Source organism: Ailuropoda melanoleuca, chromosome 16 (genome assembly GCF_002007445.2).
Source record: "Ailuropoda melanoleuca isolate Jingjing chromosome 16, ASM200744v2, whole genome shotgun sequence".
Lineage (NCBI taxonomy): Eukaryota > Metazoa > Chordata > Mammalia > Carnivora > Ursidae > Ailuropoda > Ailuropoda melanoleuca.
Window position 1 is genome coordinate 89514702 of NC_048233.1, and position 14215 is coordinate 89528916.

At 62.1% G+C, this 14215-nt stretch overlaps 1 protein-coding gene and 1 long non-coding RNA gene across 22 annotated transcripts in view; one reads left to right on the forward strand and one right to left on the reverse strand.

Annotated features, from left to right (window-relative positions):
- TSPAN32 (tetraspanin 32) overlaps nucleotides 1-3998 on the reverse strand; it is a 21333-nt gene extending 17335 nt beyond the window's left edge. For all 8 annotated transcript variants that reach the window (XM_019800603.2, XM_019800600.2, XM_019800605.2 and 5 more), the window contains exons 1-3: nucleotides 3791-3998; nucleotides 3108-3222; nucleotides 2273-2370 (exon numbers count right to left, since the gene is read on the reverse strand). In XM_019800603.2, coding sequence (XP_019656162.1) covers nucleotides 2273-2370; nucleotides 3108-3222; nucleotides 3791-3865 — 288 coding nt within the window. In that variant the 5' untranslated portion in view covers nucleotides 3866-3998. The remainder of the gene's footprint in view (nucleotides 1-2272; nucleotides 2371-3107; nucleotides 3223-3790) is intronic.
- Nucleotides 3999-4010: 12 nt separating this feature from the next.
- Nucleotides 4011-14215, forward strand: part of LOC105238031 — a 14227-nt gene continuing 4022 nt past the window's right edge. For 6 of the 14 annotated variants that reach the window (XR_004621263.1, XR_004621265.1, XR_004621266.1 and 3 more), the window contains exons 1-3: nucleotides 4420-9040; nucleotides 10173-12467; nucleotides 12622-12700. This is a non-coding gene — a long non-coding RNA (uncharacterized LOC105238031). Of the gene's footprint in view, nucleotides 4135-4419; nucleotides 9041-10172; nucleotides 12468-12621; nucleotides 12701-14215 lie in introns of those variants that run through there. The other 8 variants (XR_004621270.1, XR_004621269.1, XR_004621264.1 and 5 more) reach the window with 8 other exon arrangements.

The window sequence follows — 14215 nt, forward strand, 5'->3', positions numbered from 1 at the left end:
AGGAGGTGGGGGCAGGAAGGGGCGGGTGGGTAACAGCAGCCAGGCGCCCAGAGCTTTGGGAAGGGTCTCCCTGCCTGATGGTCCCTCATATGTGCCGCTACACGTGTGCACACACACAGACGTGCCAGACGCCACGGGCACATGGACACGCACACGCGTGTGCGGGGAGCTCGGCAGCGCGGGCCCCTGGGGGCCATGGGGCTGGGGCCAGGACAGGGTCTGGGTGCAGCAGGCGGCTCTCTCACAGAGCGGCCCGCAGGCCGTTGGGTGGGGCTGGGGATGCAGAAGGCAGACCCCCACGGACCAGCGCGGGGCCCCTGCAGCATCTGGGCGGGGAAGCACAGGGGCAGCTGGGGAGGTGGGCCTGGGAACCTGGCCTCGGGAGCACCTTCCGCCTCCTGGAGCTCCTGGCTTTGGCCCAGCACCACAGCGTCCCCTAGTGGCCATGCTGCCGCCCCGGCGCCAGCCTCTCCGGGCCTGGGCCGGCCCTGCACCCCTCTGGCAGGTCCCAAGCCTTAGGGCCCTGCTCTAGACGGACGGTCCACCTGCCCCGTCAGCTCCCACTGGGCCTCCCCTCCGTCCCTGCCTCCAGGCCAGTGACAGACCGCTCTGGTCTCTCCCGCTGGGCTCTCGCCCACACTGCCAAGCCCCCAAGCCGGTGGGGGGGTCCCGGTTAGGGCTGGAGCCGCCGGCTCTTACGCTGGCCGCCCCGGGGCTGCAGCTTTGGGAGGTGACGGTGTTCCCGCTCCTATGGATGTTTACGAACCAGGAGACCTTCCATGGACACTTGCTGACACAGGCTGGGCCGAGAGCCCTTCCTGCCCTGGGGGCCCAGAAGCCTGCCCTCTGTGAGCCCAGGGGCATTGGCTCTGGGGCTCGCTGCCCTGTGAACCCCTCACAGGAGGGGTGGGGTCTGCAGGAGCAGAGGGCTGGAGGCAGGAGAGTGGGGGTCTGGTGGCTGAAAGGGGCTGAGGGAGGCCGGGGGGACCCGTAGAGCTGCAGGGAGACGGTGAGGTCAGGAAGCTGAGGGGACTCGGGTTTAGAAAGGCTCCCTCTCTGCCCGGCCCCAGTGACTCGTGCTCTCTGGTTCCCCTTGCAAATCGAAGAAGCTAAGCTCCCACTCCCGGGGGGAGGCAGGAACCTTAGTCGCTCTCCGACGGCCGTCCTGGGCCCCCAGACACCTGCTACCTCTAGCAGGATCTGAATCCGGAGCATGTCCCAGGACATCAGCGTCGAACAAACCTGGGCAGACGCTGGCATCAACGCCCACTGTTGTCGGTGATTTGTGGAGTAACCCCTAACGTCCACCTGTCGCTCGCCTTCGATCAGACCCTTCCCTGGCTTCCTGAAGGAACATGTTCCCCGGACCCCTTTCCAGTGTAAACCCCCAACCCCAAGTGACAGAGAGGCTCCCTCTCCTGTCCTTTCCGAGTCTCCCGGACACTCCGTCTGGGACTCTGTCCCTCACTCAAGCTATTCAGTGAGCTCTCTGTTCACTTTTGATCTTGTGCAAAGCCAAGGACCCTCCTGGTTGGGCCTGTGGGACCCCCCCACCCGGGGCCTTGGGCCCAGACTGCCTCCATTAACGGGACTCTGTCCTGAGCCTGTGAGGAGTCCCAGAAGGCCCCAGGCAGGGAGGGCAGGTGCCAGGGGATGGCGGGGGTGCAGGTGTGGGAGCTCAGGGCACCAGTGAGCCCAGGTTCTGGTAGGAGAGGAGGGCCTGTGCCCAGAGTGGGCAGGACAGATGGGCCTCGGAGGAGGGGTTGGGCGGGCAGGCCGAGCGGTGGGACAGGCCCATGGGAACGAAGATGGGCCCAAGGGGACGAGCAGGAATGGGGGTCCCTTGTGGGTGAGGTAGAGCCTTCCCACAGCTGCAAAGGAGCAGTGCGGGCACGGCACAGGCCCGACAGGTGACCCGGCCAGTGGAGGGGCTTTCCCCACCTCCCCCGGCGCAGTAACAGGAAAGACAAGCCGGTTCCCACAGCCTCTGGTGCAGCGGAACCAGAGCCTCCCTGCGCCTTTGCCGATGGCCCCCAGGCCTGGGAGGGCCGGCGTTGCCTTTCTGGCCCCCGTGGGTCAGGGGGTAAAGCAGGGCCTGGCAGAGTGGCCCTGGTTGACCCCGGTGCACGGAGGTCCTTGCTGGCGCACATCCTTCAGGCCTCTATTTCTGCAAGGACACTGTGGGGGGAGGCGGGCTCCCTGGGCCCTCCCTGTCCTGCCTGCTCCTGATCCCATCCCAGGGGCTGGGGCACGGGGGGCAGGGAGAACTCACCCCAGCCATGAGGCCCCCGGCCTCCCTCACAGTGGCCGCAGCACCCAGGACAGCACCCAGGGTCAGGAGCCCGGCCAGGCTGATGCAGGCATAGAAGGCTGGGTGGGGACAGAGAGGGGGAGGGTTAGGGGGGCCCTTGACAGGGGTCCCCAATGCACAGGCCTGCATCTGAAATCCCACCCAAGGGTCCCCTCAGGGGTGGGCTTCTGGGAGCTCTCAGTACCCACCACCCACTCCCTCTCCGCCCAGTACTCGGAAGGCAGGAGGGAAGGAGGAGGCCAGAGGCCCCGCCCCCAACTTCTGCCCTCTGTCTGCCCGGAGATATCGCAGAAGCCACGAGGCATGTGTGGGGTGCTCGCTCTTATCAGGCCAGGCCCAGGACCCAGGCTTCCTGCTCCAGGAGCCAAGCTTCAGGGTGAAAACCCGGGGCCTAAGGGCCAGGAGGCGTGGGGCTGGGACCACAGCCTGACTCTCTGGGCCTCAGTTTCCCCCATAGCTGCCCTCCTTGCGTCCTGCACTCTTGCCTGAGTGCAGCCGGGTCCAGGCCCCTTTGTTCCGGAGCAACCCGTCCAGGACACTGAGGCCCTCTAGATGCCCCCTGACCCTCCCTCCTGTCCCCAGGTCCCCAGGACAGGAGGTGGAAGCATGGCTGGGGCCCAGACCCCCAGCTCTGCCCAGGGCAGAAGGACCCCGGGGTGCCCTCTTTGGCCCCACGCCCTGCCTGACCCAGCCCGGCTCCACGAGGAGGCCCCCACCCGCCCAGCCCGGGTTGTCTCCCCAACAGCCTTTGCACCTGAAGCCCCCTCCCCGACAGGAGCCCCCTGACCTTACTTACCCCAGCGGTGCACGGCCTCATAGGGGGTCCTGTCTGAGGACGCGTGGCCAAGGACAGCAAAGTGGGCCCCGAAGTAGGTGAGAGCAGCCAAGGTGGCCATAGACAGGCCCAGGAGCTGGGGGTGGGGCAGACCCGGGGTGGGGGGCTTGACACACAATGGATGAGGCCCGGGAAGCAGGGTCTGGGTCTCCTGGGTCCCCTGGCCAACCTCCCTCCAGCTTCATCTTCTCACTTGAGACAGGCTCAGCTTTGGGACTTCTGGGTGTTTCTGTAGGGTGGTCTCAGGGAGGCCTTTTCCCAGACCCCCCGCCACACATACAGATACACCAACAAACACACATACCCCCCCCCGCCCTCCCCCATGCACACCCATTCATTGTGAAGCTTCTCCAAGGACCCAGAACCTTGGATCATTCTGTCTGCACGGCCCTACCAGCCCCCTCCCCCTGCCCCCTCCAACACCAGTTCACTAGCCACCCAGGTCCTGTGCTGCCTGGCGGGGCCCGCAGGGCATCCTGCTCAAATGGTCACCTGCCAGAGGTCCACCGCCAGGGCCCCAGGTGCATGTCCCGGGGGCAGGATGGGGACAGCAGGGCTGGGTGTGTGTGGGGACCACAGCACTAGAGGTCCCCTGACACGGCCCCCCACCCCACAACACCCCTCCCGCCCGACCAGCCTGTTACCAAGACAAGGAAGCTGGTGACCAGCATCTGGCATTTGGCCGCCCTGACCCGACTCCAGGGCCCCATGGTGGCCATCTCTCCTCCCTTCTCCTCTGCCCTCCTCTCTCCGCTCCTCCCCGCCCTCCCCGCCCACTGCGGTTTCCAGCTGGGTGGGGGCCTCAGACCACAGCTGCCTGCCCAGGAGGTAGGCTGCTCTCTCTTTGTCAACACCCCCAGAGAGCGGAGCCCCTGGCTGCCCCTGAAGACACGGAAGACGGGCAGGAAGGTAGGGGAGGGGCAGCGAGGCCAGCTCCTGCTACCCCTGCTGTCCCCAGCCCTGGCCCAAGGCACCAGGACCTCTGACGGTAGGAGCCCTCTCCCCGAAGGGCGTGGCCTGGTTCTTGGTGTGGCCACAGAGCACGTCCTGGGAGGAGGCGGGAAGAGGTGGTGAGTAGAGGCGAAGTTGCCAGGTAGGGGGTGAGCTTCTTGTCCTGGGAGTATGCAAGCAGAATCCTGCCCAAGGCTTGATCCTTGGGGGAGTCTGGGAGACAGGATCGAATCTGAACATCATTATTGAAGCATCATCCTAGGAAACACCATCTGAAATGTTCTGTGACGGCAACATTTTGGAAAGGTGATTCAGAGCAGAGCTGGCGGGGTGGGGGGGGAGGGCCGGGATGGGCTGGAGCCCTGGTGCCCAAGTGCCCAGGTGGGCCTCGGAGGGAGGCTGTGTCAAACCACGAATCTGTCATTAAACTAAACCGTGCAGACCTGAGCAGGGGGCAGGCTGCGGACTCGGACAGGCATGGGGCTCCATCCCATGGACGGGACACGTGGTGAAGCCACTGTCTGGGTTCAGTGTGGGCCAGTTTGGACCCCTGGGCCACTGCTGTGGTCCTTGGGGCAGCAGGGATGACGAGGGATGGGGGTGCTGCGGGTGGGTGGCTCACCTCTGGGTTGCAATCGCTCCCCTCTGTCCTCTTCTGTCCCTCCCATGTGGGGTCTTCCTGGACACGGGGACCTCAGCAGGGGAGGGGGAATGCCCCAGATAGCTGCAAGTGAGGTGACCCCTTGGCCTTCTAGGAACCAGCAGCTCTGGCCATCTCTTCCCTCCCTCTGCCCAGAGCCAGGGCAGCTGGGACCTCTTGTCCAACCTGGTGCCCACAGGCCTCCCACCGTGGTCCCCACCCTGGTCTGCAGGGGATGAGGGGGTCTCGGAGGGCAGGTGCCTGTGGACTGTGCTAGGTGGATCCACGGTTTGACCCATGCTGCAGCAAGAGTGAAAGTGGGGGACCCCGGGTCCATCGGGGCAGGACGGCAGCCCACCCTATCCCACCAACACCCAGGGGCCCACGCTGGGCATATAGCCAATGGAGTAGAGGAACAGGTGCCGGAGCCAGGTCACCTGCTGGCCTGGACAATCGCAGACACTGTGCGTGGACGGGAGCCTAGCCCCCGCCTCTCAGGTGTGGCTGTCACAGCGACTTCCTGCCCGAGACCGCGGGATGGAAGGCTGCACCTGACGCACGCCCCAGCCTGGTGAGCAAGGCCAGCATCATGGGCACGAGTCAGGTGGGGAGCACGGGCCGGGACGCGATGCGGTGGGGAGGGTGCTTCACGCTGGGGTCCTGCCCCCAAGCCCACAGCCCAGTCTGACCGTGACGCACGCACCAGACGAACCCCATCTGAGGGGCATCCTTACAGTGTGCCGACCTGTTCCCCTCGGAACTGTCCGGGTCATCACAAACTCACAGACACGAGGACCCAACGTCCTGTGGTGCCCTGCGTGGGAACCTGGGACAGAAACAGGCTAGGAAGGAACAACTGAGACGCTCGGAATACAGTGTGGGCTTCCATGGACGGTAATGGGTCAATAGCCACGGATTTGTTGTGACACGTCCCATACCCGTGTCAGATGTTGGTATGAGGAAGCTGGGTGTGGGTACATGTGAATTCTCCGTACTGCCTCTGCACTGGCTCTCTAAGTCTAAACTGTCCTACAAGACGTTTTATTTAAAACCGTGATTTTGTCCAGCACCCCAGCCTCACAGCACAGAGGGGAGCAGGCACTTTGGAGCTGGCTCTGCTGTCCACTCACTCAGTGATGTCGACTACCTATCTGCCCTCCTGTCCACCTGCCCGCCTGCCCACCTGCCTGCCTGCCCGCCTGCCTGCCTGCCCGCCTGTCCGCCTGTCCGCCTGTCCGCCTGTCCGCCTGTCCACCTGTCCACCTGCGCCTTCACCCACCCACCCTTCATTCACTCGCCCCCTCTCACACCCTTTCATTTTGTTAATTCTTGAAGCTCTTCCCTTGCTCACTTGCTCCCACCTGCCCTCTGCCTGCTGCCTCAGTTTACCTAGGAAGGGCGGTAGGGATGCTGGCACCGAAGCAGGTCCTTAGCACTTGGAGGTCACTCTGCCTGGGCCGGGAGGTGGCAGCCTCTCCCCTCCGTCCTGACAGCCATCCAAAGGGAGCTCTGCGAGAGGCGCCCCCTACTCCATCAGCAGAGGCCGGGGGCGGGGCAGCAGAGCGGACTTGCCCACCCAGGAAGAGAAGCAGGTTAGCACCTCAGTGCGCCCAGGGCACCGGTGACTCGTCACCTCCATGCAGCCCTGTGTGTGGGGCTCTGCCGGCTGGGCCCCTCACCGGGGTGGGGCTGAGTGCCATGAGCTTTGTGGGGGCCACACGGGGGCCTGAACAGCCTCTGGCCTTCTCTCCGCCCTTTGCCCTGATTCTGAACTGTCTCCCAGAAGCCTAGACGTGTCCCACCTGGGGTAGCTTCGCCTGACGCAGGGAGGGGCTGGAGGCTCTCCTTCCTGACTGGCTTAAGTCTGGGTCAGCTGTGTGCACCGCATTGGACCCCGTGTCCCCCAGAAGTGCCCCCCCAGGTTTGCAGGTCACATCCTGGCCCAGACACTCAGCAGCTGAGCCAGATGCAGGCTCAGGGCGCTGGGCGCTGCTCTGTCTGCCCCGGGAATCTGGCGCAGAGCTTGTCCCATGGAGGGGCGGGGAGGGGCCCAGGAAGGGGCTCTGATGCACACAGAGGAGTTGAGAGGCGGCATTACCTCCCAAGTACCAGGGACAAACTTTGGAGGGGGCCTCCATTCTGCTGAGCAGCCCCATCAGCAGGGGGGCCCGGGCACCATGGAGTCCCTGCCCTGCCCAGGCTGCCCTCGCCACCTGGCTGAAACTTGGTGTCCAATGACTGAAGGAGCAGACCAGGGTCTGGAGGCCCCCAGGGTGTGGGAGCAGGACATTCAAACCTCCCCAGGCTTCCCTGGGTCAGCGGGGGGGAAGTGGAGGCAGGAGCCAGCAGCCCCCACCCTGGACCAAGGCCTCACCAAGGAGCGTGGACTGGACCCTCCCCCCGCCCCCGGTGGTCCCCAGACCCCCCAGGCTCCCTTCATGGCAAACGTTTCCAGCCCACTCCTGGAATTTTCTTTAACCAGTGGTGGGGCAATGTCCGATGGCCAAAGCGGCGAAGCACCCACTGCCTCCTGTCCAGGGCAGCGTGCACACGCCCTCCGGGGACCGAGGGAGCACCCCGTCCGTGGCCTGGCCCCACTCAGCTGCAGACCCCACGTGCCGAGGAGTCCCGTGGACCAGATGCTCTGTCTCCCGGAGGCAGGGGCGCAGGATCGGGTCGGATGAGACGAGGCTTTATATTTGGGTGGTGGGCTCAGTGCCAGCACCCTACAGACTGGAACTTGCGCCCCCAGATTCGGGGCCCCGGCCCTGTCTCCAGGGCGTGGTGGAAGGTGGGCTCTTACATGAAGTCGTGAGGTTGCGGTCCGCGACGTCCCTGCGGTCTGTCTGCAGACCAGGAAGGGGGGGTGCTCCCCAGGAACCGCATGCAGGGGCCCTGACCTCGGGCTTCCAGCCTCCAGAACCACGGGAAGACCCGTGAGCTGGGGAAGGCCCCGCCTGTGGCGTTGCAGCGGCCGGCCCTGGTGGACTATGCCCGCATCCCTCATACGCTCACCTCCCATGTCTTGATCAACTCTGAGCCAGTTCTGGGGAAACCAGTGCATCAAAGAGACGGGACCCAGCAACCTCGTGGGCCTGTCTGGAGTGATGGGAGGTCCATGGTGGAAGGGGCAGGGAGGCCCGGGGGAAAGCAGCACAGGCGTGTGGGGGAGGTGGTGAGAAAAGCAGGAGGAGCAGTCACTCCTGGGCAGGACCTCTAGATGTCCCAAGGCTTTTATTTCAAATGATCTCTACACCCAACGCAGGGCTCGAACTCCAGCGAGGGAGCCGACTGACACCCCCAAAGATAGAAGTTATTTCTTAAGCAGGTTTGGTGGGCAGACAAGTTGCACGGTCGTTGGGAGGGCGCCCCATGCCCCCTCTCCCCACACGGTGTCCCCGTTACTAAAACCCTGCATTCGCGGGGGCACGGTTACAATCGGGGGGCCAGTATTGGTACGCCGTCATTGCCTGAAGCCTGTGGCTGACATGAGGGGTCACCCTTGGTGGTGTACATTCTGGGGGTTCGGAAGACACGTTGCCCCCCATGACGGTGTTGCACAGATGACAGTGAGCTCTGCCTGTTCACCCCCCCCACCGGAGAACCCCGAGAAACCCTGATCTGTACCGTGTGTCGTTTGTGCCTTTTCCAGAATGTCCCGGAGTCGGAATCCTACAGTATGCAGCCTTTCCTCTACTCAGTCAGATGCCTTTAAGGTTCCCCACGTCTTTCCATGGCTTCATGGCTCCTTTCTCTTCGTCCCAGATTCATAGGCCAGGGTCTGGATGGGCCTCCGTGTATTTATCTGTCCACTTCCTGAAGGACATCTTGGTGGCTTCCAAGTTGGGTCAGTTACGAATGGCGCGGCTACAGCTATCAAGAAAGCTGCTGTGAACATCCTGGGGGCAGGTCTGGTGTGGCCATAAGCTTTCAGCTCCTTTGGTAAAGAGCAGGGAGCGTGAGTGCTGGATCGTGTGGCGACAGGATGTGTCGTCTTGTAAGAAGCCACCAGACTGTCTCCCAGAGTGGCTGCCCCACTGTGCGTCCCCACCAGCCAAAAAATGAGCGTTCCTGCTGCTCCACGTCCTCACCAGACTGGGGCTGGATTTGGGCCGTTCCAGCAGCTGCGCACAGGGAGCTTACTACTGTTCTGCTGTGCGTTTCCCCGACGCCGCGTGACACCGTGCGTCTCCGCTGCCGGTCTCTCCACCCAGGTCTTCCGCCCACGTGTAGGTCGGGCTGTTTTCTTCTTCTGGGGTTCTCAGAGCCCGTTGCATATTTCGCATGCAAGTCCTCATTAAAGGTGAGTTTGGGAATATTTCCTCCCAGTCCCTGTGTCTCCTCATTGTCTCCACATTTCTGTTTTGTTTTTTTACATTTTTTAAAATTTTAATACTATTAATTGACATATGATGTATTACTGGTTTCAAAGGTACAGGCCTGTGATTCATCAGTCTTATGTGACACCCGGTGCTCATTCCACCATGTGCCCTCCTCAATGCCTGTCACCTAGTTTCCTGTCCCCACCCTCTCCCCTCCAGCAACCCTCAGTTTGTTTCCTATGACTTAGTGTCTCTTATGTTTGTCTCCCTCTCTGATTTCCTCTTAGTTTACCTTTCCTCTCTTCCCCTGTGACCCTCTGTTTTGTTTCTTATATTCCACATATGAGTGAAATCATATGATCATTGTCTTTCTCCAATTGACTTATTTCACTGAGCATAATACCCTCCAGTTCCATCAATGTTGTTGCAAATGGTAAGATTTCATTCTTTTTGATGGCTGCATAATATTCCACTGTATATATACCACATCTTCTCTGTCCATTCATCTGTCCATGGACATCTGGGCTCTTTCCATAGTTTGGCTATTGTGGACATTGCTGCCATAAACACTGGGGTGCATGTGCCCCTTCAAAGCTTTATCTTTGTATCTTTGGTGTAAACACCCAGGAGTGCAATCACTGGGTCGTAGGGTAGCTCTATTTTCAACTTTCTGAGGACCCTCCATACTGTTCCACAGTGGCTGCCCCAGCTTGCATTCCCACCACAGTGTAAGAGGAAGGTTCCCCTTTCTCCGCATCCTCGCCAACACCTGTCGTTTCCTGAGTTGTTCGTTTTAGCCATTCTGACCGGCATGAGGTGGTGTCTCCCTGTGGTCCCTCCACAGTTCCTGATGTTCTCAGCCACCGTGCTGGTGATGCGTCTGCCTCCCACCCCTGCTGTGGCCCTTCATACAGACCCCCAGGGGCTGGCTGCCCTCATCTGCCGGCGCTCCCCCTCCTACCTCTGCCAGGTCTAACCCACAGGCGCTCGGCCCGCTCTCCGTCCCGCAGGACAGCACACCGGTCCCGTAGGTGACAGTGTTGCATGGGTCAGCCTGGTGAGCAGGAGGTGGTGAGCCCTGGGACACCCTGGTAAGTAGAGACCCCGTCCCAGCCCTCCTGTACCTGCAGAAGCCCGACCCCAGCAGGACCTCTGCAGACCCTGGCGGCAGCTTGGACGTGAGACACTCCGGCCCGTGTTCCCAGTGCCCGGAACGCTGTCAGTTTGGATTGAGACAAGTCTGTGCAGCAGGCCCGGGCTGCCGTGCGAGGCTGCTGGGCCTGAGGTGACCGGTGGCTCCCCGGAGCATCTGTGGCACACGACGATGCCATCTGGAGCCTCGGGCTGGGCGCGCAGGGAAGCCACAGCCCAGCACCCTCGGCATCCCGAGCAGAGCCCCGCCACCCTCTGGGAGCAGCTCCCCGCCCGAGAAACAGACTCTGGCTGGCGTCGGGCCTTGGTGGAGACGGAACGTGTGAGCCTTGCCCTGCACGTCCGTGGGGAGCTTGTCCGACCCACGGAGCACATGGTGCCGTCCCGCAGAGCTGGGTGGGCAAGGCTCTATGCCACTGTTGCCCGGAAGGCGCGAATATGAGACTGGGCCCAACGCGTGTTCCGACGGCACAATGAGTACCGTGAAGAAGTGGCTCTAGGCCCATGGTGCCCGCTCCGGCTACGACCTCGGCCAGTGCGTCTGGCTTCGCAGGAAGTTCCCCACGACCTGATATGGATGGAAAAATCGGGGCCTGGCTTACAAATGCTTCCGCAGCATCTGCAGACACCCTCTGACCGAGCAAGACGCCTGCAGCCCCTCTGAGGGACGGCGGCAACCTGGAGGCCCAGGGGCCGCGGCAGAAACTCAGCAAGCCTCCGCTTGCTCCATCTTGTAGGCGGAGGGGCCAGAGCACAGGTCTCCACCGATTCACCACCAGTGGCTAACAGCGCGGCTGATGGTCAGGGACCTGGAAGGAACGCAACTGGAAACTTGGTAGCAGGACGTGAGGGAAGGAGGCCTGTGGGTCGACTTCAGCACAACGCACAGGATGGGTAGATACTGTGACTTGTGTGAACGCCTCCTGGAGAGCTGCCTGCCTCCCCCGAGGACAAGCTCAGGTACCAGGTAGACAGCTTGACCCTCCTGTGGGCATCAGCCTGCCTCCCTTCCAGCCGCTGTCGTCGGCAAGGGGCTCGTGAGTGAAGGGACCCTATGTCTCAGCTCTGATGGGGGTCTTACTCTGCAGACACTGACACCCCAGCACCGTGTGGGGGACCCACCAGCTTCCCTGGGCCAGTGCATCACACTGCACGGCCTCTGTCAAGGAGGGGGCACCACCCTGGCCTCACGAGTAGATCCCAACTCCGAGCGTGGGTCCGCTTTCCCTGGCCATGGCGCTTCTGCCCAAACCCCAGCCGTGGACTTACAGAGTGCTTGCTTCGCAATCACGGCGTCTCACGGAACTTTCCTTCCCGCCAAGGAGCTCGAGTCACAGCCAGGGGCGTGGGACAAGGGGGCCCTGCTCATGGGACTTGTCGGTCACTCTGAAGCAGTGGGCCCGATAGGCCACGACGTGGCAGCTAATGGGTGGCAATGCTTTGCAGGGTGGGGACAGCACCTCCAGGGTGCGGGGTCCACTCTGGATCCACATGGGCTCTCGTGGCTCCAATTTGTGGCTGCAGAGACCCCGGGGTTGGAGGGGGAGTGGCTGTGGTCGCTATTACCTAATGGAGCCCTCCAGCTGAGATCGTGCCCTCCCGCCCCCGACTCCAGGCTCCCCTTGATCGGAAGTCCGAGCGTGCGAGGGAAGGACCCCCAGTGGAGGACACACAGGTAGCCACGAAGCTGGAAGCTGAGACAGCCACCAGGCCACTTTGGGATCCCTGTGCTGGAGAGCCGATCCTATCGCAGGGAGAGGGGTTATTATACAACGGGGCTGAGGCGGAGTATGTCTGGAATGCAGGCGATCCCCTGGAGCACCTCAGATTCCTGGGTTCTGGGACGAAAATCAAGGGAAAAATCACAGCCATTGGCCCTGACCCTCCAGGAATGAAGGCTCAGGTCCTCCCATGAGGCCAGGAGCCACGATCAGCAGAGTCTGTGCGGCGGGAGAGATCATGGGATGGGGTGGAGGAAGGTGCTTACGGCGTGGCTGGGACCCCATGGCCCGCTGCACAGCCAGGCCCGCAGCAGCGGTCTGTGTTCCTGCCTTACCTCCCAGGACACCGTGGGGTCCGAGTGCAGTCCCTGGATCTCCTCCTTCACCCCTACGCTTTGGTATACAGGTGCTCCGTTCATGTCACCGGACTGGAAGCCTGATACATTGTCGTGGGCTGCCACTCGCCTGGACGAGGGCTGGCCCCTCTCCTGGGAGGGGGTGTTCTCAGGACGCGGCCTCAGCTGCGGCTCGCCAGGTGGGAGATGGGTTTTACTTCATCTGTATCTGGGAGTTGGGTAGAAAAGGCACGCAGCACACAGAAAGCAGGGGTGCGGCTGTCGGGGCTGGGGCTGAGGCGGGAGTGGCTGCTCGGGGGCATGTGGTTTGCGGAGCTGACAATGTTCCAACAGGAAGGAGTGGTGGTGGTTGCCTGGCCCTGGATAAGCTAAAAGCCACAGAACCGGACACTCTGGAAGAGTGAATTTCGTGGTATGTGAATCATGTCTCAATAAAGCTGTGTTTTCGTGAAAACAGAAGGGGCTGAGGGGCAGAGGGAGGTGTCCGGGCGGCACGTATCCCCTTCAGTGCGTTTCCCTGAATCACCTCCCTGCCATGTCGTGGGTCGTGGGTCGGGGGACGTGGGTCGGGTGACGGGTGTGGCCGTGTGGCTTGCGCTCGGAAGTCACTCCGAGAACCACAGCGGAGTCTGGGGTCTGCCGGCGCACGCGGTGGCGGTGGGCGGGAGCAGCCCGGGCTGGCTGCGGAAGCAGAATGTCTTTACCACGGCCCAGGAAACGAAATCCCAGGTTCCGAGTTGTGCCCGGGACCCCCGGTGGTGTGACAGAGCCCTGGATGGTGCTCTCATCCCCTCCTGTTGGGAGCCCGCCATCTGGCCACTGCCCACCAGGGACCTCCATGCTCCCAAACACAGCAGACGCCGTTCTGTCCTCACCTTGGCCCTGGCACGGCCGCCCTCAGTGCTGGGGACCCCGTAAGTCCTCATAGATTGGTGCTGCTTCCCAGTCTCCTGTTGACCCCCCTCACAATTGTCCCAGGTGTGGAAATACTGGGGTCCCTGGGCTCCGACCAGGCCCCTTTCTCTTCTCACTCTGCTCCTTAGGCCATTTCNTCCGACCAGGCCCCTTTCTCTTCTCACTCTGCTCCTTAGGCCATTTCATCAACTCCAGTGGCTTTAAATGTTAAGGAATCCAAGGGATTCTCCAGCCCCGCCGTCTTTCTCACCACACACGGGAGAGTCAGAGGGTGTTTTCCAGATGACACCTTCCCCTAAGTCCTTCCATAGCCAGAGCCCTGATCCCCTTGCCCCAGCCCAGGACCAACATGACCCAAGAGCTCCTCCAGAGTGCTTCTTTCTAAGACGGCTGTGCAAAACGCACAACATAACGTTTCACGTCTTAACCATTTATAGGTGCACAGCTCAGGGGCACTAAGCTCGTTCATGTTGTGCAGCTGTTTCCACTGTCCGTCTCCAGAACTTTCCATCTTCACAAATGGAAACTCTGTCCCACTGAGACACCGACCCTCAGCCCTCCCCTGGCCCCGGTGCCCACCGTCCACTTTGTGCCCCTGAGACACCAACCCTCATCCCCCTCCGGCCCCACCACCCACCGTCCACTCTCTGTCCCCATGAGTCTGACGGCCGTGGGGACCTCGCATCAGTGGACTCCAGCAGAATTCCATCCTCGTCTACCATATTTGACTCACTGGCACATCGTACAGGGTGGGTCCCTCTGAGTCTGGCTTCTCTGGCTCAGTGCAATGTCAAGAAGGCTTCTAATGTCGCACCCTCCTCCCCTGACTTGAGCCCATCATCTCCGGCTCCTCTGGCCAGACAGCCCTGGAGGCCGGGCAGCGAATACAACCTGGAGTTGGCCACTAGCCAGTGATGCCTGCAAACCAAGCCCGTCTCTGCCCACTAGAGGGGTCAGATCCGAGGGAAGACCCTCCAGTGCAATAAACTGGGACCGCTGACCCCCCACAAAG